Consider the following 26,691-nt stretch of genomic DNA (forward strand, 5'->3'; position numbering starts at 1 on the left):
AATACAATTCTATAAACAACAGGCACTTGTATAAGAGTTTGCTATACTTTTCATGAAGATTCACAGAAAATATTTTCTAAAATACAAGCTTTGATGGGCAGGACCCAGTAGTTTAAAAATCAATGTGTAAGCAAGTAACAAAGTAATTTTGGTCCAAATTTTGTACCTCCAGATCTCAGTCAAGTTCAACAAAATTTAAATTCAGAGTCACAAGGATTCAATTTTTATCCCAAATAAAATGGTGTAAACTGTTATGGGAAAAGGACAACATGGAAACCATGTTTTACAGTTTCAATTTTATAGCTGTATGGAAATCTCTTGTGGGAATGATTGGTTGTATATGCATGCACCATGACTTGCTTCTCTGTAACAATATTAATTGGCATAACTCGTATAAGGGAAAGCCTGACTTACAAGTCTAATTAAATATGTCCTGCATTGTACCAGTAATTTCATCCTGGAGTGCCATATATTTCTGGTTTTCCCCTTAAGCCAAGGGGGAAAAGGGCAAGCAACAGTGAGAAATGCAATACCACTGAATAAAGAACCTCCCCTTCACGTCCTCCCTTCCTCACAGCTCTAACAGAGGATTTCCAGCAGCACTTTCCTGCACTTAACTGCATGATGCTATTTAGAAACTAACTGAACAGGCAAAACAGACTTCTCATTATATCCTTCTTGCGTGTTACTTTTTCTTTTAAATAGTCTGTGCATCTTAATGTCCTAAATTTGGAATGGAGAATTCCGGAATAATGATCTCCTGGTATACCATTTCACTTCATATGCAGAAGTTTTCTTCACTGATGACCTTAAAGAAGTGGTGAAAAACATTAGATTGTGGGATGGTCAAAAGAACAAAGCAATGTGGAGAATGTTATTAGTCAGTGAAATTACTTAATTGTGCCTGTGAATTAAATTCTTGTCTGAATTGCTTTTCATCTACAAATAATTCCTTTATGCTTACTCAGCTCTAGAGAAAACTGGTAGCTTTGGGCCCCAGACAAGAGAAGAGACCACTAGGTGTGGAAGAAGGGTGTCTTTTAGGGAAACAGAGTGTTTCAGGATCACAACATCATGTGCATCTCACCTTAAGTAATTACGTTCATCCTCATAATCTTTCTGAGACACTGTGAGGATAAATACACCAAAGGCTTAAGGCAAAAAAGTACTGTCACATCAGGAGCTAAATCCCAAACAGGCAGCATTTAAGAGAGATACGCTCAGTATTTCTTCACCAATCACTGCAAAATGGAAGTTCAAAGTTATAAAAAAAAATATACATCTGTATAGTTGTATGCCTTTCTGTGGATGAAAACATTAAGTTACTAGTTATCTACACAAAGCAGAGGATTCCGACATAAGTAAGAATAAGTAAGTAATTACTTATGAAAAGTAACAGGAATTTGTCTAACTCATCTATCCTCACCTGGTCCCCTCTAGATCCCCTCTAGATGCATTCTCTGAACCTCTTTCATGAAGTGTGGCTTTTCAGGATCAGCAATTTTAAATAGCTTGAAATCTACTCACAGCTTAACAATGGAAGAAATGTGTGGACTTTAAACCTATTTTCTTCATGAGGGAGCAATGGCTTTGATTAATTTTCTTGTCAACAACTAAATAGAAACATTTCCTCACTTTCTTCCTCAAATCTGTGTTGAATAACCATTTTGGTTCTTTCATTTATGAATCTACTGAAAGGACAGACAAATAATCATAGCACAAAAATCCTTAAAATGAGAAACAATAGTGTTTGATGAATGGATTTCTACTACTCATAAGTATTTTTTAAAAAAACTTGGCATAGCAAACACACATAATTCCCTTTCTACCAGCACAAGTATCTTCTGTATTCTAAGCAAATACAATACAAAATGGAAGAAAGGTAAGAAATTTTAAAAATTAATGAGAACTTGGGGGTGAAGACAAGAAATTAGAAAGACCCAGCTTTGAATAATGAGGCAATAATGTGAAATTGCTTACCTTTACCTGTAAAGGTAAATTCTAGTCTGAAGTTTACTAGTTTTCAGTCTGGGAATAATTATTTTATGCTTCCTCAGCTTAGAGAAAACAGTGGTACTTATGGTAACTTTGTGAAAGTAAGCTTAGTGAATGGGTCTAATTTTAAGTATCAAGGAGGAAACAATTCACCAAGTATGCCTTAGATTAGAAACAGGAGTTTTGTTCTTTCCTCCCTTCTGTTCCAGCTCACAGAAAATAGTGCAGACTGGGTACAGCAGGGTCATGCCAAAGAACAGAAGACAACTCATGAGATCAGTTTTGGAGTTGCAAATTTTAAGGCAAAATAACTTTATTTAGCTATTGGTCTTTGAATGATTAATACACTCACTGCATGAACTTCAAATGAACTACATAAATCTGAGCTAGGTCTGTTAAAAAAAAGTAAAATAAAATAAAAGGCAAAGAAACAGAAATAGAGGGGGAAAGTATAGGATCCTGCAGGCATTTTGCTCAGGCAGACTTACTGTTTCTTAAAATATGGTACACCTGATTGTGCCCATGAGGTCTGAAAAAATGGGAGTGCTGCAGTCTTTACTTACACAATAATATAACATTACACATGCTATTTTTGAAGCATTTCACCAGTGTAGGCTAACTATCCATGTACAAATATAGATACATTTTGGAGATGGACAGCTTCTTGAGGGGAGGTAAAAAAGACTGTCCATGTTTCTTACAGATGAAATGCTACCAAAAAATGTTAATTGCAAAGTATGTTTTCAGTTGAAACATACAATGCAATTATGCTGGAATTTTAACAAAAAACACCTTTACAGGCAAATACAAAAGACAACTACAGAGCTCTGTATCGGAGCCATGTCCCTAAAGCTAATATGCAATCTAATTAACGTGCAATTACTCTTCTTTCGATGCGATTTAACTGCTCGTTCAGAAGCAGTAAGAAAGAAGAGTCTCTTATCTAGCATTTTAAGCAATGTATAAGAATGAAGAAGAAAGAGGATAGTACAATAAACAACTTAGAGCCGGACAGAAGTTGTAATATCTTAAGAAAAAGATGCTTGCTGAAAAATTCTGTTCCATCCAAAGAAAGGACACTTCCATGGAAGCAGAGGAAATGTTAACAACCATTTTTACATTCAAAGTAAAATTTCTTCAGTTCCAGTATCACCACATGCAACCATAATGAAAATTTACTTTAAGTCAATAACAAAATAATTAAATTTTGTTTTTCATTTGTTTTTAAAAGATGTTGTTCTCTACTTTTCCCATTCCCCTTCCTCAGAAGTAGGCATAAAGTTCTGATAAAACTATATACTTCATTAAGAAAATAGCTGGCAAGCCTATAAACTATGCAAATAACATTTGGGTTGCAAACCACATTTTCTGCACTTGGCTGATGGAAGAATGATTATTCCATGTCTCAATTCACTAAGAGCATACTGACTACTTACATACACAACACTTCCTGTACACCTAATAGTTTCCATAGTTTGGTAAATACATTCCACATATCACAGTTAAAGTCTTCAGATCCAGACTTTTCTTGCACAGAGTATGCTGTATTTATACATCCAAGGATGCTATGGAAAGAAAGGGTGGAATGCTGCACGCATCTTATGGCAATTGTACTGGGGTCTGTTAAAACACGTGGTTTGACTTTTAAGCTATGTAATAAGAGGCAGAACCCCAAGCTTCCATAAGTGTGTATTAGAAAGCATACATTATGCCCTCTATCAAAAATTACGTAATTTGACAGCAAAATGTATAAGTAAGCCCATAATTACCTTAAGCGTCTGCCACACAGTCAACCCTCTGGGCTCACAAGTCAAAATATTGTGCTAGAGCTCCCAGAGAGCAGATATAAGGAGAAAGGAGAGGGCCAGAATACAACTTTAGGGTTGAACACTACTCTGAGCCACTTCTCCCTTGACTCAAAATGCCTGGGACCAACAGCTCTTGGAAGCAGAATGGTTTCCCCAGCTATGGCTGGGTTAGCAGGGCCAGCCTCCCCCTGTGCATGGTAAAAGAGCTTGTGCTGCCAGCCAGTTACCTCTGAAACAAAGGGGTGAAAAAGAAGAGCCACACGGGACTTCCATGAGTACTGCTCACCTGGAAAGCAAAGCATCAGCCAAGTTTTAACAGAGCGTGTGTGAAACAATCCACCCACTCTCATCTCAAAACCTGTGGTGCTTTTTGTAGATACTGAGATCTTGTGGTATTTTTCACAAGGACAGGAGGCTTGCCACATTACTCTTGGACACTTTCCTGTCTCCCCCTGCTATGTCTCATGGGTCTTAGCTGCTGTCTTCTGCAAAGCTGGCTACATTTCATTTGTAGGTAAAGAGTTGCAAGAAAATTGAATGAAAGAATGAAAGGCCTTGTGCAATTCTTAGAGGTATATAAAACATAAGGTTTCACTCCATGGAAAGAACAACTCTGATACAGCGAGCATGTATTTATTCATCATAGCCTTGTTCACCACCCTCATGGATCTACTGACTGAGGTGCAATTTCAAAACCACTGTATGAAAAAAAAATCTGTGGGAGTCAGCATACAGAGATGTTCTTTGATTTCCTATCCAAGATGATGAATTTTGTAAGAGCTAGAATTCAGCCTTTAATTTGTACTGGGCCTTGTTCCATGCCCATAGAGTAATTTTTAGGCACTTCAGGCACAGTCCAGTAAATGAAATGCAATGGAAAAGACTCTGTGCCTCTCATGAAGCCAAGTCTGTATCCACAAACTCATCCTCAACAGTATGTCAGGGCCAGCTAAGCCTGCACTGACAAAAAAAAAACATATGCTCTGTGGAATTCCAAACACTCTTTTGTCTCATGCTGTGAGGGGCAATTGTTCCTACCACTTGGGAACTTCTGATACATTCAGTGGTATCCACAATTGTGTATTCCTAAAGAAATATTATACAAAAGCTGGAGCATTTACAAAAATGCTTAAAAAGTGATCAAATCAAGAAAAAACCTGTTTGATTGGATAACTATGCAAGTAACAACATGGGCTGTAGACCTGGGATTGCAGCTATATTTTTGGTTCTTATAAAAAGCATCAAGTCCAGCAGAGGCTGGAAAAAAACCAAGTATTTTGAGTGAATTTCACTCTGCTATTCTTGCTGAAATACTGAGGTACTCAATAGGAATAGTAGCACTACTCTAGATGTTGTAGAGGAAAAAGGGAACAAACTGTAGAAGAGTGGAGTGCAAAAGGAGGGAGAACAGGCAAGAAGGAGAAGCAGTGGGATATTCCAGCACCACAGAAAATCTTTCCTACCCTTCTCAGCCAAAGGGAGAACTGCAGGGATACATGACCTGCTGATAGAGAAAAAGGCAATAGAAATAAAAGCACAACTCCAGAAACCCTCAGTAAAAGAATTGAAAGCATAGAGATAACAAGGACAGAAAAGTAGTCTCAGTAGCAAGTACACTAAACAAGATAAAAATCAACGACAGTGGCAGGCAGAGAGAGTCACAAAAGAGGCAGAATCTAATTTTAATAAGATAAACTGCATTCTTCCATTTCCTCAGCCTTTTCTTTACCAGGGAGCACCTGGTATCATGGCAGACAGGGGAAGCTTTTCTACTTACCTGCCATGGGAAGCTGTTTGCAAATAACTGTGGTTAATACCACAGCCTGTCACTTGTTTGGGAAGTGCTATTTGAAAATAAGTTAGTTAAGCACTGACTATTTTAAAATGACAGAGCAATAGGAAGGCAGAGATCAAGGGGGCAGGGAGAAGAATCCTGAGAGAACCAGAGTGAGTATTTGAACTCTCTAGTAGAAATCCTGCCCTCTGTGAACATAATGACGACTTTTCCACTGGTTTCAGTGAAGCAAAGATTACAGACAACAACCTACAGAAAAAAAATTGAAAAACATTCTCCAGTCAGGCTTGACAGATGCCTGTGCAGAAACGATTATCCCGTAATGCACAATATTCTAATTGTAACATAACAGAAGGAGCAAATATTAAACCTGTTTTAAGTATTTCAAAGGCAGTTTAGAAGAATAATTAGAATCATACAGAAACCTGTGGTTATTGACACACTAAAATAGTTCAGGACAAAGAGGTGTTGCTTAGAAACTGAATTTACAGGAAAAATCGAACATGCTCAGTGTTTTGCAAAAATCCAAGTATCATTCCTGGTCATGTACTGAAGTCAGATAACAACAACAAGAAACAAACACATACTCATGAAAAATTAATGACATTAATTAATGTGTTAATGTAAAACTGATGTGTTATGCACTCATGCTGAAGCCTGCATTTGTCAGAGAAAGGTGAATTAGCAACTGCCAGTTTCATTTCCCTGTGCTTTGCTTTTACAGCTGGTAGAAGCCTTGCAAAGTGCTTGAAAAACTTGACCCTTCTCCAGCCTCCCCCGCATGAGTCACTCAACCTTCCTTCAGTCATTAGACTGCACTTCCTGCTGGGATCCAGCAGTAAAACAAATGAGAGACACCAGTTATGGTCATGGTGAGGGAGGTAATAAACCAGTGACAGGTATTTTTATGAAATTTAAACCTAATTCCCATATATTATACATATCGACTAAGTGCCAATCCATGGCACTCTTATGTAGAGCTCTATTTCAAAAGACATCTCGACATGCTCCAGTCCATTCCCTCTCCTGAAAGAATACTTTCATTGTTTTTACATAAAGATAAAATAATTTCCTGCATTTTATATGCTTCAGCAATATTACAGACAAAAATATTAAATCGCTTTACTTGTACATGTATAAAGACATGATTTTGATAACACTGTCAAGAGTAAATTTGAACAAAAATTTCACACATGAAGTTCCAGCCTTTCATGTCATTATTAAATCCATGACAAATACTCCTTGAGAAGTTTGAATATTTCAGAAATTGATTGCCAGTTGATCTTTTGTACTTAGATTCAATGATAACCTTCAGTTCTACCATGTCTTTCATATGTCTACATTTATAGGAAACCCCAGTTTCTTCCCCCAGGAAGTAAATCCCAAATGAAGCATTCATTGTGAGACAAGTGATCACACCTAGTCAGACAAAATTAATAACAAATTTACCCTTTTCTGTCCATAGATCTTCCTGGTATTTTAGTTTCAAACTTGCCTAAAATTACACTGACTGTGTTAAAAGGACTCCTCTCCCCATAAACTCCTTGGGTTCATTCCACAGTGCTCACAAGAGACTCATTCCTTTAAACTTCAAGGAGTTCCCATTGCAGTGTAGAAGAGAAAAATTCAGAGATTATGGAATAATCATCTCCAAATCGATCAATTTCCCCCGAAGGTAAAAAACTGAAAGAAAGAAAAAAGTTGAACAGTTCCAGCTTGGCTTCTTGAAGGGAGAGTACCCCCAGGGCATGTTGTAGAATGATCCCGATCTCTTGCTCCTGATGCTTATTAAGAGGTCATAGATATCAGTTACACTACAGCATTCCACAATGATAACCTCAGCTAAGGACTATGACCTCTTAGTACATGTACAGGGATATAAAATTAGGAATATTTAGGTTTAGGTAATTTAAAATTTATTTAGGTAATATAAAATTAGGAATATTTAACTCAACTATCAGTCTTTTTGGAAAGCAGTTGGAATGAACGGTATAGCTGGGGTCTTGTAAAAGACAGAGGAGCTTAAGTAAAAGGGACTTCAGGTTCCAGTGTTTTCCATAGGTGCAGCACCCTGATTTCATATCTGATCATTACAATGGGTTTCCACAACAGAAAAGCTGTCTTTCTCAAAAGGCACAACATATAGCTCAGAACACCCTGGGTAAATTAAAAGGTGCTTTTCCTTTGTCTTAAACTGGTAACTTACTGAGTCACAGTACAGAAGCAGAAACAACTTTGCAACCATGTCAAACAGAATATTATGCCAAGACCAGGCAGGGACAGAAATGTTTTTAAGGACCTTTCTGTTCCAACAACTCTCATATTTCCTAAAAAGTGGGTTTTCAGACCCTCCAGATGATGCTTAAAAGGATAAACAAAGCCTATATGGGTGGTGTGTTAGTGAACTACCACATTGCCTGGAAGCCTTAACATTCTACAACTGATTGTATAAACATGAATTAAGGTTTTTCTGCAACTGTATTAAGCAAAGTGTTAAAGAGCTGTGGGGCATTTTGTTACATTTGGTTTTCAAGCTATGAATTTAACTACTGAACATATAAGTAATGATAATCTGTTGTACCTCCCATTCCGTTCATTTCAAAATGGTAATTAAAGTAAGCACCAATAATAAAAACAGCAAGTATTTCAAGAAAATTATTTTAGAAGGTGCAGGAAATTCAGCACTTAAAAAGGCTAATTTGTCATGGCAACAAGACCCATTTTGTAATACACTGACAATATACTAAAAATATTCCAGTAAAATAGAAGCATAAAATAAACAACAGGTATTTACTCCAAGGCAGTTGATTCTCTGAAACACTGTATTCAGTATGGACTGTAGGTGTATATACATACATACAGGCAAGACAATCATTATTTCATTTTTAATAGTGTGTCTATTAGAATCATACACATGAATTCCCATTGTACTGGGTAAAGGTCAGGGTAGCTATGACCCTGAATCAGCAGCAGCTTTACAATTCAAAGTCTGTATTGCTGAGGACTGTGAAAAATAAGACAAGCTTGGCCACAGGATCCATATTGATTACAACAGTAATTGGAAGGAACATCGTTATCATAGGGTAAGTAATGACTATTTTTTCTTCTTCACATATGTGCCAGTGTTGATGATTCCCCTGCCCCCTCTGGTCCTTTCCCTGCAGGCAACCATCTTCCTTGGACAACGAGAATTAGGAATTTCAGCTGCATAGATCAAATAGTGATTATAGTACTGCTTTCCCAAAACTGGAATGAGCACTGATGGTTGTGTCCTGCACAGAATGCCTGATAAAGGTCAGTGGATTACCTCATGTCATCACCTGGCAGATCTCAGAAACTGGACCCTCTTCTCAAGTAGGCAGGAGATGTCACTTGAACACTCAGAGAGCAAGGTTACTTTTCAATGGGAAAGTCACAGTAGCCAAACAGTTATGCAGAGCGATACCCTGCACTGCCCATTTGGAAATGCTGTGAGGAAACGGCTTGACCTTTAGAACACCCAGCAGTGGCTATAAATAAATGGAACAACAGACTGTCACTGTAATAAAGCAAAGTTCTGGATCTAGCCAGGGCTGATTTTCAACAGAGTGCCAGGGAGGCATTTGAACTAACTCTGAAAAAGCCAGGGAGCTGGCCAAGTCAGTGCTTTGAAACAGGCAGTGACGAAGGGCTAGCTTGGAAAACACAAAATATCAAAGCTAATAGAGGAACAATTTATGACATTATCAGGGGTCCTCCCAGAACCTAATGATATTGCACTCACCCACAACAGAATGTCAGGTGCTCCCAGCTGATGTTTTCATAGCTGTATGTCAAAAAAGCACCACATAGATATGTCCTCTGCTATAGTCTAGGACTATGACTGTAAGTCGTACTGCTAAGCACGGCTTGGGAAGAAGACACTAAACCAAGGTATATGGTTTATGTAAAAGGTTGTTTTTTCTCAGAGGGAAGACCTTACTGCTCTCTATAATAACCTGAAAAGAGGTAGCCGGTGGGGGTCGGCCTCCTCTCCCAGGCAACAAGTGATAGGACCAGAGGAAATAGCCTGAAGCTATGCCAGGGGAAGTTCAGGCTGGACCACAGGAAGAACTTTTTCACTGAAAGGGTGGTTAAGCACTGGAATGGGCTGTTAGGGAAGTGGTGGAATCACCAACCCTGAAAGCATTCAAGAAACAACTGGACATGGCACTCAGTGCTATGGTTTAGTTGACAGGGTGGTGTTCACTCAAAGGCTGGACTCAATGATCTTGGAGGTCATTTCCAACCTTAATGATTCTATGGTTCTAAACCAGGCTCTGGGTGACAGATACATGGTCATACTTTTAGCCTGCAAACCGGTGTATTGTTGTCCTCAAGATTCACTTTTATCTTCAGTGAAACAGTTTTACTTGGGAACTTCTGAGCAAAAGTAGACAAAATCTTGGCTCAAGTGTGTGATGACCAAGTCCCAGAATGCCTGGATTCATGTGCCAGACAAGAATGTATGCCTTGGGTGTTAATAGCACTTTGGACCATCTCGGCTGCCTACTCCATTTGCCCAGAAAGGCATGGATGGCTGCAAGACGAGACTTGAGAGCCCCATACAAGATCCCAGATTATTTAAATGTGAAAGACAGCAGAGAGACAGTTCTACCAAGAACTAGACCTGGTAACCCCTGCATTGGGGCTACCAAATCCCTTTGCCAATGAGAGAACTACAGTCTCCAGTTGAGCAGTTTCTGGTGCAGAACAGGACTCGGGCCAGCAAGGGAGTGTCTCTGTCCATGGTACTCAGTGAGGCAATGGTGCCCTCACTGGTGCAGGGACATGGGATCAGATCTGGTACCTTGGCATTATGTTGGGAATTCAGGTTCCCATGGTGCAAAGTCCTTGGTGGACATGTGGAGCAGACAAGCCAACCAAAACTCCTTCTAGTCTGTGCTAAGAAAATCATCAGCCTTTTTAGTGGTAGAAAATCAGGCTAGAATAAGAGGGAAATAGGAAGAAAAATTGAGGAAAAAATATCAATTAAAGATATACAGGAAGCACTCAAACTCTCTTGGAAGACACTGCTAGCTTATTCTCCCACCTCCAAAAAGAACAAGGGTTCTGGCACTTACAATTAATACTCATGAACAGGTTTGCTTCAGGGGTCCCCCAAGTAAAAAATAACAGTTCCATGATACAGACCATCAGCTGCTTTCTATTACAGGGGGTCACTGACAGACAACTCAGGAAGTGCTACAAGCTGCTTTTAAAACACCCAGGAGATTAAAATCTACTGGTTTCATGAGTGATTAACAATCTCAAGAGCAGAGATTAATGGTTTCCAAGCAAAAGGGAAGAGGTTTATGCCTCCTTGTCCATGATGGCTGTTCATCATGGATCTTCAAGATAAGCACAGGGATTTTTGAAGAACAGTCAGAAGGCTGTGCTCTCTACTTTCACAGCTTCCAGCTACAGCATATACAAGTTCCCTCCATATCTAAGAATCATTTTCACATAATTTTGATACAAATCTAGGAACACCAATCTAGGAACACCATTATCAAGACCTTCATCTATCCTCCATAGGAGCATGAAGTTTTGCATATGAACTTCTGTATGGCAGACTCTGTATAGCCTTGGCCATTCAGTACTGCATATAAATCTTCCATCCACGTCCAGTGAGAGGCTTTACACTGCTCTTTGAATTCAAAATTTAAATCTGTGGAGTCAGAGGCTGTAATTATCACCCTATTCCCCTTTCCCTCCAAATATCAAGGATTTGGAGTTGCAGATACAGGTCCTGGACCAAAAAATAATGAAAGGATGTGAGGCTACAAATTGCAAACTACCATGTGTGTTGGCTGGGAGAAGAAACTGGAGATGAGCATCTGCTTTCCACTATCTGTCAAACAGAATATCATGTTGTGAAAAAGAAGTCAGAAGTTTGTGGTTCGAATCAAATGGAAAAGCAGAAGTATGTCTCTGTAACACAGCAACTGGGAAGCCCTCTAAGGAAAGAGAGGCCTGAGCTCAAGTCCCCAGTCCAAACACTGTTTGTCTTTTATTCAATAACTGTTTAATGTAAAATCCATATGCAGTCCTTGGTGCAGGAATTCTCTAGAGAAAAAGAGTGACTCTCTCAAGTGAAGTAACTGTACTTGGCAAACAGTGCCTGGCAGTGTGCCACCAACTGCAATGAAGCAGATGAATATGCTTTTGGTGCATCATATATTTAACTTCTTAGGGTCCTTGTCCTCAGAAACACTTTGATCAAGCTCTGATTTTTCTCAGTGATGCTGAAATGACCAAGGAGATTTGCCATGTATCTTTTCTCCACAAATGTAGAGGAAATTGAAAAAATAATGACAATAAATGTAATATATTTGGCCAGGATTCTTTTGCTAGCAGGAAGAACCATTCTAGCTAGGATATCAAAGCATGGTAACACCAAGTGTTCACAAGATTTATCTTGTAGTCTCACTGTGCACGGCATACATCCTTTGGGACAAAAATCCCCTGGAAAGTTTTCAAGTGTTCTAGTGAAGGAGATGGTCCTGGCATTACCAGCTCAGTCAGAAAGATGAAAGATTCCTGAGCACTAGGAAGAAAAGAAAAAGAAAAACAAAAAGAAACGAAGGGAAGGGAAGGGAAGGGAAGGGAAGGGAAGGGAAGGAAACCATTACAGTGGAATCTCCATTGGCTCCTGTTTGCTAAGACCCTGATCACTCACGGTGCATGCTGTCTGTGAGCACAAGCTCTCATATGTAGACATGAAAGTAGGTGTTTCTCAGGATGATGATGAAAATTAATTTTGGTCATAATTAGAAAAACAGAAATACTGACTTATCTAGGAATTCCCACCCTTTGATACTCCAGTGCTGATGGAGACCAGCACTCAGAACAATGGGCCCCTAATACAGTTCTGGAATTCTTTTCAGGTGGCATCAGAGAAGAATCTCTGAGCAAGGCTAGAGGGCAGGACTGCATCTCTTCATTGGCAGGAGACACACAGCTATGACCTGTAACTTTTTCAATATCAGAACCAGCTTAGGTGGTAACAGGAACAGCTATTGGCTCTACCTGACACACTTACTCAACCAGTCAGAGCTCTAGAACTAAGCTAGAGCCCAAAGCATAAAATGGAGTCTACATAACCACCTGAAGGTAAAATAAATATCTCCAGTGGAGAAATACCTCATGTCTTTTCCCTCAGAACACCCTTAGCCTTGAAGCTATGACTGCATACGATCCAGTAGCCTGCTTTCAGGCAAGTTTTATAGCTTGTGAGGCCAACAGGGCAAGTAGGGAAGTCCTGTAACATGCACTGTGTCTACTCATGTTCAGGTGGAGCATGGCAGATTGAGTGCCAGCATGTCCACTGCTGCTGAGCTATTCAGCAACTCAGCCAACTAGATTGTTCACTGCATGTTTATGCTTCTTGTTCTAGTATTACTCTGGTATGGTTGAGATTTCTGATGCCAAAGTGGCCTATAGGTTCTAGAAGGGTACCAAGCTTGAGCTGGATACCTCTGCACACAGAGACAGCCAGTGGAGAGGCAGGTCTCACATAGACAAGGGAGACTTCATAAAGCAGGATGCCTGAGGACTGAAAGGGAAAATAAATAGCACAAAGCAATGTACAGGGAAAAGGGATTATAAATCAAGCTGGAGACAATAAAAGAAAGTGTATGACACATTGTGTCCTACCAACAGCATATATGGCAGCAATGCAAAAGGTTAAGTGTCCTTTCCTGGTGGCAGAAGAGGAGAGAAGGTGCAGTTGAGGGTTTCTCAGTAGTGCACCATATTTGATCCTGCATTCAAATTCCTCCAGTGAGATCCCAACTGACATATACTAGAAAGACATCAGGCTCAGAGGCATGCTAATTGGACCCTTTGCTTATAAACACAACATAGAGGATGACAATGTGCAAGTGGCTTGAGTTATTAAATTAAATGTTGCAGGAAGAATACAGTGTGAAAAGCATTAATATCAGGGAGATGCACTATGTAATCCATATTTTTATTGCCAATCTTTTGTAATGACTAAATGAATATAGTTCCGCATCTTATCTACCCTTGGTTACAAATATCACAAAGAATTTTTTGGAACTTTTCCCCCCATTTATCCATTATCTGTATTCCACAAACATCACAGGAATTGTCAGCAATTAACATAAATAAATCATCACCTTTTCAGAGAAAGCTTCAGTACAAGAATTTCAGATGATAGCAAAAAATACTACTAAATAGCTCATGAAGGGCCTGTTCCATCCCCCACTGAAGTCAATGGGAATCTTTTCACTGACTTCAATGGACACTGGATCAGACCCAAATTGAAAAGATCAATAGCACACACATTAGGATAAAAGAGAAGCTATGCCCTCCTCCAGAAAAAAGAACATGAGTTCAATTCAAACAACAGATTACAGAAAGGAACCAGTTGGGGAGGACTTTTTTCTCCTCCTTTGAAAAAATCTGCAAGAGAACAGCAATTCAAGATCCTGAGAGCTGAATCTCACAGAGTTGTAAGTAACTATCATCTTCCACTGTCCTCTGAATAGGTGGGGGTGACTGACACTTTGAGAGATTGGGAGCACTGTTTAATAAACCAGCTCCCTTCTCCTCATTCCAGTCTTTGGTTGAGAGTACAGAATGAAGATTCAATAAAGCAAATTTACTCCCTCCACTGAACTGTCAAAACTTCAGAGAAACACATCTGATACTTTCAAATGCAAAAACTAGAAGCCGGAGTATCAATTTGAGAACCTTAAGTGGCAGGCTCAAGTCTCACGCTTGTTACAAGGTTGGTAGAACTAGGGGCAGTCAAGACACTGTGACACACAAATGTCATGGTTCATATTCTGGGTTTTACTAGAGGGTTGCCTTAAGCCATTGTGTTTTCATCCTGTTTGCTCCATCAACATAATTGTTGCTTTACCCAATAGAACTGAATGGAAAAAGACCATACACCTGAATGGAAAAAGACCATACAACTGGACCAACATGCATAGTTTGTAAATTCTTGCAGTGCCACTCCTTATGCATCTCACAGAGCATCTCAGTGAAGCTCAGTAAAATCCAGACAAGCTGCAGCAGCTGGCTCAGCCATCTGAAGAAAAGGGTTTGCAGGGCTTCACAACTTATTTACATAATGGACATCTTAGATAACTCTTCCCTGCCTGAGACTCAGACTGGAAAAATCTCATCAAGATGGATGATACACTCTGCCCTCCTCCAGAGAAGACATAGTTGATCCAAACAGCAGAATACAGTAGAAAAAAAATAAAATTTTTTAAACCTCTTCCCTTTTATTAACAAATTAGTGACAGACATGTTTGTAGACTTACTAGTAGTCACCTTAGAGTGTCTCCTAATTTCAGTGGGACTCCTGCAAGAGGAGACAACCAGAGAACTATGTAAAACCTTGTGGCAGCAGAGGACTGTGACGAGAAAGGGAGGAGCAATCAGCCATTCTTGATAACACTTTCTTTTAAAAAACCTTTGAGCATGGCACCCAAGGCTGCTTGTGGAAGAGAAAGACAAAAGTCCAGGGAGCTTGACTAAAACGCTAAAAGCAAACCTGATTTTTGTCAAATATATATTGTGTTTCAGCAAAGAAAGGCTTCTTTCTGTCAACTGTTTGTCACAGATTATCTAAAAATAATCTCATCCAATGAGGTTGTTTTGAATGTTGTGTCCTTAGTGTGAGGTTACACATGTACCCTAGGACCCTGCATTGAATCTACCTCACTAACAACCTGTTAAGTATTTTTTTTGCTTAAGAAGAAATCCTCAACTCCAGCCATGTCATTCAGGCCCCTTTTTCAACTCTAAGGGTGTATTTAGGTCATTTATATTTAGAAACAGAGGACAGTTGGCTTTTTGTCAACTTTGTACTCCAGAAGGGCGTGTAGTTTCAGTTTTTGTTCACTTCATTAGCTTTCAAACAGCCTGGTCTCTACCCATTCACTATCACAAGTTTCCTTGAAAGAGAGGCAAAGATATTTTTAGGAACTTAAACAATTTCCTTCAAGATTCATTTTATTTCCCCATCCTCTGCTATTGTATGTGTATTCCTACCTTCACACATGCACCTCAGCATCTTTATTTTCACTCTCATTTAGCAACACAGCTCTCAGCAAGAACTGCTGTGTTCAGGAGCAGTGGTCCAGGATTCTTCCTATTTACTGCTCCCCTCACCTGCTTTTCTTCAGTTTCTTAAGCCAACTATGCAAACACTGTTCAGTGCACTCTGCTTGAAGCTTTAAAGCAGAGAAAACACTTGGTAGAAGAAGGCAGCAACTAATAACCAGAAAGGAGAGACAGCTGTGTCAGAACAAGGTAAAAAACCCACAGGGATGAATAAACGGGATCTGAGACAGTGAAGGGGAGAGCCAGGGGACTCAGGCAGGGTGAGTACTTTCTGGGAGAGGAAAGGAAGAGACAAGTTAAGCCACTAATTTTTCAACACAGAAAGAGAAAAAGAAAGAAGTATGAAAAAAAGGAGAGAAAAAAGTCAAGAGAGAATATCCATACTGCCAGAAATCATGAGCACTGTAGAAAAATACATTCTGGAAGTTTGTAGAAGTGATTAGAAAATGATTGAATTGATTGTATCTCAAGTCAGAAATACATTTTACAAGCAAGAAAAGGCAAAGCAGTATATTAATAAAAGTAAATACTTCTTGCTGCAGCAGATTTTCATCTTCCATAATTTGAAATGAGGATTAAAATCATTTGACAGATCCATATTACTTCCTCAACCTTTTTCTGCTCCTGCCCACTTATTCCTCTTCTGCTCATCATCTTTTCACCCTCAAGAGTGGTACTGCTATCTGACTTTTATGTCTCATTCTGACGGGTCTTAGCCTATGGACCTATTGGAACCAAAACTCAGGAAGCTCTCCAAACATGAGCACACACAGACACCTTCTAAAAGCATTCCCAAATTGAAAGGGAATTTTCTTACTTACAAAGTCATAATAAAGATTTTTAACAAAACTCCACTACACAATAAGTGCATTTTACACTGAACAGGCTAAAAATAAATCACTAATTAAAAATATAAGTTCCTTTCTCTTGATACTGAGCCTGTTTAGACCTACAGTGTGTACCATAAAAAAACCTACTTTATTTAAATTTAGCAGATTTCACACTGTTTTCTCAGTAAGGGGGATCTCTACAATAATTTCAAAGAGGAATCTGGTGGTAGACAAGTCCATTTACCCAGCTCTACTTAATTCAGTAGTATCTGATCAGCACTCAGTTTCACCCCTTCACTGAAGCCGAGGTCTTATTTTCCCCTCTAACAATTTGCTTAATTCTTCTCAACTTTCAGTTACTGATTACTGTACGGTCATTTGTAGTTAACAGATTAGAGTAACACAACATCCAGCTCAGTTCTGCAACAGGCCATTGTGCAAATTCATTCATTATGTGACATTATGCCACTTAAGCCCCACTTGCAAATGCCCTCTGAATTTACAAGTGACCTAGCAAAATACACAGAGAAGCAAAGCATGGAAAGCTGTACTGTATGAATCTAGAAAACACACACAGCAGTCATATATCCTTTGATATTAAGGAAATTTATAATGCTCCATTTACAGTGTAATCCTGTCCCAAAATCTGTTTATAAAGGTCTCAACCAAGCATTTAAGTGCAGGAATAAAATAACTGAAAAAGGAGGGGTATCAGAAGCAGAGGATGGGAATCAGAAATAGAGCAGTGCACGAAGACACAAAGTGATAAGTATTGTTTACCTGTCAGTTGACATTGATTAATCTTGTGTTCTGTGATATCGCTCAGTGACTCAAACACCTGGAGGCAGCTGTCACAGCTGTGCACAGCTTCTTCTTCTAACTCCTCCCCTTCATCCGGCCTTTTCTTACAGTCTAGCACATCTCCATCTTCTGCCTTGTCTTCTAGTTTACAGTTAGGGTCTGAAAGAAAATCAAGACTGTGATGTCAGATGTGTAAGAAGAGAACATTCAAGAAGAAAAAAAAATCAAAATAGGTTGTTGTGCTAATGATGAGAAGAAAACTATTTGGCATGAGCCTGCAGCACACTGTAGAATTTATTGCTAAATAAGCAAGAGAGGCTTTTTTCCTTTTTTTTTTTTTTGTCCTAATCTCAGTGAAAGCCAATTTCCCTTCTACTCTCACAAATGCAGCTCAGTTTCTCACTCAGGCTATTCTTCCATGCTTCAGTGTTAGGATTGTCATTTTTATCACAGCTATTGAAGCTGTTTTGATCATCGTAAGAAAGGATAAACCACCTATGCAATTAGTTTTTCAATGAAAATAAAAATCAGATCAACGAGTGTGCAGAAACTTCTTTTCACTGTTAACTACAGCGTTGCACAGGAAATTACCAGAATTAAGAGACTAACAAATTTGATTTACATAAACATGAAATTAATCTTGATTTTACAACCCACTCCATCACCACACTATTTGACATAAACAAAGCCCTGGAAAGCTTATACCCTGGGTCAAAATGCTACTCATGCTCTGAACTTGTGCATGAATTAAAGGCAGTGCTCATCAAGTTCACTTGTGTTTGCCAGATCATGGAAAACTGGAAACTAACTACTCTAGTATAAAAACTATGGAGTACACAGAGAAAGCTTTATCTGTTTGACATATTAACAGGCATTTGGGGGATAGCAGGATAGCTCCAACCTCAGATCAGTAGTCCTGAGCCCAGCTGAAGCTTCTAACTAGAAGAAATGTGCAGCCTCACCACCGACCCATGTGTGCAGAGACACCTCACAGCTCACTGCACTGCCTCAGTTCTGCAGATGACCAGCTCAGTAAAATGATGTGTAGCCTAGAACTTTTCTTCCTCCTCTGAGGAGGAACACAGTAGCTTTAACTACTCCTGACTTTTTGCCCATTTTACTAAAAGCTTCCTTCAAAGACAGAAATAAACCTATCTGTCTTTCCTAATAAAGCAAGCTGGCACTTAACTTTGTTTTTCCTTAGGAACCACAGTACAACAAGTGAAATGCAGAAGAGAAATGGTTGTGCACATTCCAGCAAAAGGAATGCGAGTGTTTCACCACTTTTCCCTTTTCTGCTTTGGCTGCCTCATCTTTCCTTTTAGATATTTGAGAGAGCTGAGACCGAAACAAGTCATTTTAGAAAACAAGGATGAACTCCTATAATAATAGGATACAGTGCAAGTACATTTTAAGATGCTACGCTCTTTAGCCAAGAGAGTGAGTAACCAGGAGTCGGCTCCCTGGCCAGGGGGACAGAGAGGTGGTATCTGTGAACACACCTAATTTGAAATTGATTAGGATCGTGCACAACTCCTTGGAAGAGAAACTAAAACATGCCAACACAATATTCATACTGGGGGTAGAGTGGTGTGTGAAGAGAAGCAGGAAGGCAATTCCACTTTAAACCACTCACATCCGCTCTCAGAACACCCTACAGTCATCTGGGCACAGCCATTCCTGTATTTCTCGCTGCCCACAACCAAGGTCAGAGCTCTCATCATCTCTCTGTATCCTTTGGTCCATACTGCTGCACCCTGCCCTTCGACTGTGCAAACACAGATGGACCCGCAAGCAGAAACTGGAAATGACCCATGTCAGGAAGTCTTTCTCATGCCATGTGGCTTGTGATCAAAACCGAGGAATTTCTTTGACAGGGGTAAAGGGCAGTATTTATTTTTAAGGGAATTATATTACAGAGAGAAACCAGATTATTTTTTTAAAATAAAGAACATATTTTGAAAGCAAAAATACATTTGCTGTGCAAACGCCCTGCCTATACACTGAGTCCTCACATGACAAATTACATCCACAAGGTTCTTTCAAGAGTGGAAATTTCCACTAGGGCAGCTACTTCCAAATAGAAAAGTAGCCTGCAAATTTACAAACCAAAAAAGGTATGCTAATTATAAAAAGACTTTATGGCATTTTAGACATTATTGAATATTCTAAATCTAATAACTTCCATTGCTGCTTCATTTTCCAAAATAGTTTGAAAGATTAATAAAAGTAGCTAGGAGATTTCCAGGTTCTAAACAGTTCAGAAAATGAAATAATTGTCTTAACTGTTGCAAACTGACCCCAACATCATTAAACACTTGTTGGAAGGCAGCATGTGCATACTGCATACTATTAGTTGTTCAGCTCAAGCTCCCAGTTTCATCTCATAAAATTGACAGCACTCAGGGAAATGTGGGCTCTAGGTCTGAATTTTAACATGAGTATTTAAATGCTGCACATAAAGTTTACAGACCTGTTTGTTTTAAAATAAGGGTAGTGTCTGACTCTGCTCTAAGTACAGTGCTGAAGGAAAGAAAAGGGAGGGGAGGGAATTGTCGAGACTCCCTATTCAGAAACACTTGCATTTTACAGGAATTCAGCAACGCACACACAAACCTAGGCACACATGCACCCCTTAGTGCACAAAAGCCTAAAGGATCACTCAATTTAAAGCTTCATACTTAGCGGCCAGTTATTAAAATTAGAATCATTTTAAGACTAATAATGTTTTGCTTCTCCTTCTGCATTTGGAGATATAAACTCTACAGGGACAGAAGTCAGTCAAGCTTATTCCCTTCTGCTGCAACTTTAGAATACATGCTCTAGCCAACTGGCACATTTGTTTTTAGGTCAACACTTAAGTGGGACCCTCTGGGACCTAGGTTTGAGTTTAGCCTATGACAGCTTTGTGAAATGAGTTCTGGCAGTCTCAGCCCCTCTCAATGAATGTATTTCCACTGTGATCTGCTTCTGTGAAGAGATGTCACCACCAAAATAAAAAGATGTTTAAAGAGAGCAAATATCATTTGGAGGTTTTGTGAATAGATAGCTGTTCTGTTTCAACAACAAATATCTTCCATCAAGAGCTGGTCTAACCTTAAATAGTTACTTAAATTGAGGATAAGCTGCCTTATTTGAGCAGCTCTTTTGGAAGACTAGAATAAAATATTTTATAAATGCAATATGCATTCATCTGTACTTTCTCCTTAACCTCTTGTTCAAAGCTCAGGCTCACATTTAGGCTTCAAGGCAAATGTCATTCATCTCCCACATTTCTTTCTCCACAGTATCTGCAGCAATCACAGCCACAATTCCCTCAATAAGATGGTGTTCATAGTAAAATTACTTTTCCCAACATCTGCAAATACCACTGTGATTTCCAGAGGCTTCTCTGCCCTATTTTGGAGGCTGCTTGTGCACTAACTGAAATGTTTCAATACCTATCAGCAACAATACACACACATCCTCTCCACCTTCAGATACCACTGGAAATTATCTAGTGAAGAAATGAATGAAAGTTGCTTTTTTTGGAAGAGAAATAAATTCTGCCTATTAAGGCACTTTCAAAAAGTAAGAGAAAGAACAGTTGTCTTCTCTTCCTGATTATGTTAACATTATTTATAAATGGAAATTAAAAGAAGCATGATTTTCTCATTACTATGTTCCCTGGCAGGTGGTTCCCCCCTTCCCTTCTTCCTCCTTCTCATAAGGGATGTTATTGCTGTAACTTGGTCTAATAAAACTGCAACTTCGGGGAAAATGAAAAATTGCATTGGTTTAAAAGTGTTGGAGGCAATAAAGCCATGGACTTCAATTAATTTCAAGTATGGGAGCGGTTTAAGGCCAACCAGCAGAAATTCTATTCTGCCCATGTAAAAATGAGGTTTCACCACATTTACTTTTTATAACCCATATAAAAGTCAAGTAAAAGTAATGAATATCTAAAAGTCATCTCAGTGGACTGGCAAAGTCTTAAAACTCATCTTACATATTTCTGCCTATGCTGCAAGGATCCATAGATAATCCCAACTAAAACATCAAACTACCAAGAAAACAGCCTCCTTTCCAATCCATTTCACTGCCTTGCAGTAGACCTCCTTCCAAGCCACTTCTGCATGGAAAAGTGCTGGCAAAAGAAAGGAAAACTTAGATCATGTGGCTATAATTATTACCAGGCAAGGAATATTTCTTCAGCTCAGTGGTAAAGTAAAACTCTGTCGCTCTCTGCTCCCAATAGTGTCCATCGCAAAACAACTGCCTCATTAAATCTCTGCAGTAAGATTAATATGCCGTAGCTGCACTACATTATAACTTGGTACTCTATAAAAAGCACATTTAATGGTTAGAGCCAGAGCTTAGATACAAAGTATTACTATAAAAACTTCTGGCAGTGTGTACACAGTGCAGGCCTTCTGTACTGCTTGCTCTATCAGGATTTTTTGTTTTTAATATTGGCACTGCATTCTTGCTATGGAGAAAAACAGAATGCTAAATCCTGCCTAGAAATAAACAGAGAACAGCACAGGACATGATAGTGAATAGAGAACTAGCCCATGTAACTTAACCACTGAGAATTGTTTTAAGAAAAAAAAAGCAGAAGAGCCACCATTCCTAGACATTGATCTCTGGTTTTGCAGTTGCTTATTTTTCAACTTCATGTGTCCAAAGCAGGACAAGCTGGCTTTTTTCAAGAATTTTCAGATAGTTAAATGGAGACACATGTACACTGAAAAGAGTTGGAGAAATTCCTATTAAAAAGGCAAAGAACTCCCTCGCTTTTATTTACTCTCTTCAAACAATCTGCTTTATGCACAAAGCCATTAGAACCTATAAAAGGCACCAAACAGAAACCCACAGGACACAGACAGAAATATAAAGCTGAAGAAAAAATTAACTGCATTCTTCACCTTCATGAGAGGAATAACTCCAACTGTTCTCAAACAGATTACCTACACATATTCGGACATGACTAGCCTTCTAGGAATATCCTTAAGGAGCCAGCCCTTACTCCAAAAGGTGACCTCAGCTGAATGAATAAGACTATGCAGATGAGTCAGTCCTTCTCTTCAGATAAAATTCTGTGAAGCCAGTACCAAAGACAGAAACAAATTATTTCTTGCATTTTCCAACCATGTTGGAGAACAAAGAAGCCCTTGTTGTTTTGGGGAATTAACAATTATTTCTTCATGATTATTAACAATATTTTTCCCTGTGATCCTGACTCAAAAAACAGTTTTGTCCACCCAATCTTACTGATTAAAATTAAAGTGCCCCTCATTAATCTCTGTCAAGAAATTATACAAACATTCTTTAAAGAAATCACCCCTATCCACATATTTTAGAAATACGGAAATAGTTTAAATGAAATTGATAACAAAGTTTATCTAAAATGGCATGGGGGGGGTGGTTACATGGGGAATGCAGAGAAGGTTTAAATTTAACAAAAAAGGAAATAAGGAAAAAAGAAAAGCATGCTGTACTTTAGAAGCATCTCACTTTCAGTCAGCTAACCCACAAAAGGCAGAATTTCTAATTGTCAGAAATTGAAAGGTAAGGGGAAAGGAACGTTATTTTCCATTGCAAGCCCCAAGAATGCATCCTAAGCTGAAACAGAGAAAGAAGAGTGCAGACTTTGCAAAAACACCCCGATACAAAAATCCCTCACACTGTTGTCAAATAGTAAGCAAGCACTAATGAAGGAATTCAGCATTACCAGTCTGTGCGGCTGTGTGTCCCACACCTGCCTGATGGTCCTCTGTTTCATTTTCTTCTACTGTCAGAAAAAGGTAAACAAAACAAAAACAAAACAAACAAAAAAGATGTTAGGTAGGTAGCTGAAGTGTTTCAAGCATCTTTACACCAGCCTCAGTTCTGAAAGCCAGCAATGCTTGCACAACACGGGCAAGAAAAGCTGCACTGCAAAGTGCGAAAGTGGAGACCAGACCAAGACAGAATACATTGCTGTATGGAAGCTACAAATCTGAGAGCAGACTGACCAAATCTTTTTCATGGCTTAAAAAAACAAATCGAATTTCCTCTGGGATATTTGTCTTCAATGCACTTTACTGTATTTGATTACGGATCTAAATAAGAGAACAATTATGGGCTTTAAGATTCTGCTTGCTCCACACAGATAAGAGAAAGCCTTCTCCTGGCAGATGGGAGAGGTGTGTGTGCTAGTTCACACATAAGCTTTAAAAAATAGTAATAATCCTATATTCAGTAGCAAACATCTCAGCAGTGCAGACAGCCTTGCAAAGGAGAACTAACCCCATGCTGTTTTACTGTATATACCATGCCAGCATCTTTCCCTTGGCTCACAGCTTTCCAGAGCAGTAGAACTAAAAACAATACAATTCTTGTCAGATTCACTATTCAAAACTTGTTGGGTGAGTGAACCTAACAAGAGCCATTCTGCTGCTACTTTGAAAAATTAGAGAGCGCTGTTCTCTTACGTTCTGATACGATGCCTAAGTAAGATTGACTCTCCCAAAGCAAAAGTAAGGGAAGAGCTAAAAGGCAGAACCATTTCCTTTTTATTCTCCCAAAGACTGAGTTCTTTGAGTTAGAGAACAACGGAGAGAAAAGAATTCATTCTGCCTCCACAGGGGAAAAAGCTGAAAGGGGAAAGACTGCACTTCTGCAGCATTTCCACTCCCAAGAATTCAGACCTCAAAAAATAATCATGCAACTGAATTAAATGCCCAAAGATTTGAGGCATTTTTCCTGGTTCGTGGGACAAGAGAGTGCAACACTTAGGGGTCACATATAAATCTAGACATATATGCAAAAGAAGAGATACATATACACACTCCACAGGTACCTCTTTTCCTCCTCCGCCAACCCCAAGGCTTCATACAACTGGTTGTTTCTAGAATCTGAGTTTCTAGAAAAAAAACACCAGTTTTCATAAGGACACTCTTAGAACACCAGACACTTGTAATACAGTGCATATATCAGAAAGAGTCAAGTACAATCTCTGAAGGACTCTAAACAATCTATATCTCTATCCCAGAGCTGCGGCTCGCAAGCAAACTCTTCTCATCTACAGAGATCTGATAAAAGTTTCCCCAGCCCTGCAGTCAGTCCAGTATTGCGCAAAATATGATTTTATGAGCTAATTTATGAGCTCAACTTGTGTTTTTGCAGCCACGATGTTACCAGTACCTCAGCTGTGATAACACTGTAGGATTTTCTTTGTTACACTGAAGCAGCCATCCCAGCATCCTCACAGCTGAAGGAAACCGGTCAGACAAAGAAAGCAGTGGGAAAAGCTCATGAAAAGCTGAGGTTTGGGGAACGCGTGGTCAAACACACACTAAGCTATATAGAAGATTTTTCTCTAAGGTAGCACAGATCAGTAAGTTTCATTAATAAAGCAAGAAAAATAATGAATAAAACTAGTATACAATTAAAAACAAACCAAAAAAAGAGATACCATCTATTGTGACCCCCCTCAAAATTCCCAGGAAAACCTCTGCAGCAGCCTAATCTGACCCTATTTATGTCCATCATTAGCTGCTGATGTGTTTCCAAAACATATTCCTAAATATGATGTATTTCCAAAAAATGTACTTAAGAACAAGCTCTAAAACTGAAAATTAGTCCATTCTTCCATCCTTCAAAAGGAAATTAACTTTGATCATCACTACCTACTAATCAGCCTTATTAAAGGTTGTAGATGTATCTGCTGTCCTCAACCATGGCAAATGTCCCTTCTCAGTTCAAAAAAGCAGTTTAAGAACTCTACCATTTCTTAACTATCAAGATGGAATTAAGGTCTTCAAATGTGAACTTTTCAATAACTGATTCCCAAGTGGCTACCTGCTGAGAAGTAAACGAGATCTCCACTATCAAGTGTAAACCAAAATGAAAGAGTTAATTTTTTCTGCTGCTCTGTCCTCAATGTCTACTGCCACCAGCTGCAGTACCAGAATCTCTCACTGCTCCTGAGATGTGATTGCACAGTGAAATGTACTCAGCTTCACACTGCTGACTGAGAGGTACACCAAACATCTTTAGCTCCTAAAATGGAAAAAATAAACATGGATACTGTCTAACTAATTGTTTCCAGGTATGCAATTTTGTACCATGAAAACATGGCAGTGTATGCCTTGTGAAAACAAACATTTTACAACTTCCCTGCTATTTCGGGATCTGAAAATTCTGTGAGAGCTGAGGTTTGCTTTCAACAAAGGCTGACCACTATGTCTTTATTGCACTTATAAAAGAAAACAAGTATAAAAGCAGGTAGCATTGTGGTTAGCATTTTTCTAAACCCTTGCTCATCCCTTTAAGGATTCTCAGTCACAACAGAAGCAAGTAAATCACAACAGGCCATGGCACAGACTTTTCAATAATAGTCAATTAGGCTGACATATTTGTCAGGAAAAATAAAACAATATTTAGGGAGGGAAATGGTAAAAAGAAAAAGAAAACTATTCTACAAAACCCACTGAATTAGAGAGTCACCTACAAAATGCATCTCATTTTCCTTTGCATTAAGTCAGCTCCTTCCTCCAACTTGCAAGGGTATTCCTTACATTAAGTAGGCTACAGCTGGTAGCATCAGATAAGCTCTCGATTAGCACTTAACACCTTTTCACAAACAGATTCTGAAAACTTCAGTGCTGTTTCAGCTCTCAGGCCACTGCTAAATTCAGCAAAGAAAGGCAGAATGACAACCAACCAACGTTAACCTCCCTTAAATATTAACTACACTGTTTTCTTTCAGAAAACACCACCTTTAAACAGAATCTATACAAAGGGATGATTTAAATTTTGCTAACCAAAACCCTTTTTCTAGCACAAGCATGGCATGTAACTAAAAAAGGAAGAAGTATGGTACGCAAATAAAAGAGTAGCATGTATGCAATATTATTAATTCAAACATCAAAATTATTGATACCCTAAGACTGTAATTGCACACAGAGATGTCACCTTCATTACAGCATATACCATATCCTAGCATAAGATGAGATGAATTCTATGTAATGAAGGCGGAATACCAGTGAAGCAGAGACCACAGGAAAGCAGAATATTACATTGCCAATCCAGTATGAATAAGTGACCTTACGGCTGAACAGAACTTCCAGATACATGTTGTCATGAAAGCAACAATATTCCTTGTCCCTACAACTACATGTTTATGACCACAGGTCACCTGTTTTGTTAGCTGTAGTATATTTCTCAATAGACTCATCTGTTCCTTAAAACAACAAATGATCAATTTCCTCCTACCCATTTTCTCAGGACAACTTCCGAGAAACAAAAACAGGAACCCCAAGTAATAAAATTTCAAAAATGGAGTAGTTCACTAAAACTGTGGCACCACACT

At 38.9% G+C, this 26,691-nt stretch overlaps 1 protein-coding gene across 7 annotated transcripts in view; it reads right to left on the bottom strand.

The window, feature by feature from the left end:
- ZNF521 (zinc finger protein 521) overlaps positions 1-26,691 on the bottom strand; it is a 229,748-nt gene that overhangs the window by 188,114 nt on the left and 14,943 nt on the right. For 4 of the 7 annotated variants that reach the window (XM_041477700.1, XM_041477695.1, XM_041477694.1 and 1 more), the window contains 3 exons: positions 24,178-24,240; positions 23,068-23,127; positions 17,334-17,513 (listed from right to left, as the gene is read on the bottom strand). In XM_041477700.1, coding sequence (XP_041333634.1) covers positions 17,334-17,513; positions 23,068-23,127; positions 24,178-24,240 — 303 coding nt within the window. The remainder of the gene's footprint in view (positions 1-17,333; positions 17,514-23,067; positions 23,128-24,177; positions 24,241-26,691) is intronic. The other 3 variants (XM_041477696.1, XM_041477699.1, XM_041477698.1) reach the window with 3 other exon arrangements.

The sequence above is a fragment of the Pyrgilauda ruficollis genome, unplaced genomic scaffold (genome assembly GCF_017590135.1).
Source record: "Pyrgilauda ruficollis isolate IOZ18807 unplaced genomic scaffold, ASM1759013v1 scaffold41, whole genome shotgun sequence".
Lineage (NCBI taxonomy): Eukaryota > Metazoa > Chordata > Aves > Passeriformes > Passeridae > Pyrgilauda > Pyrgilauda ruficollis.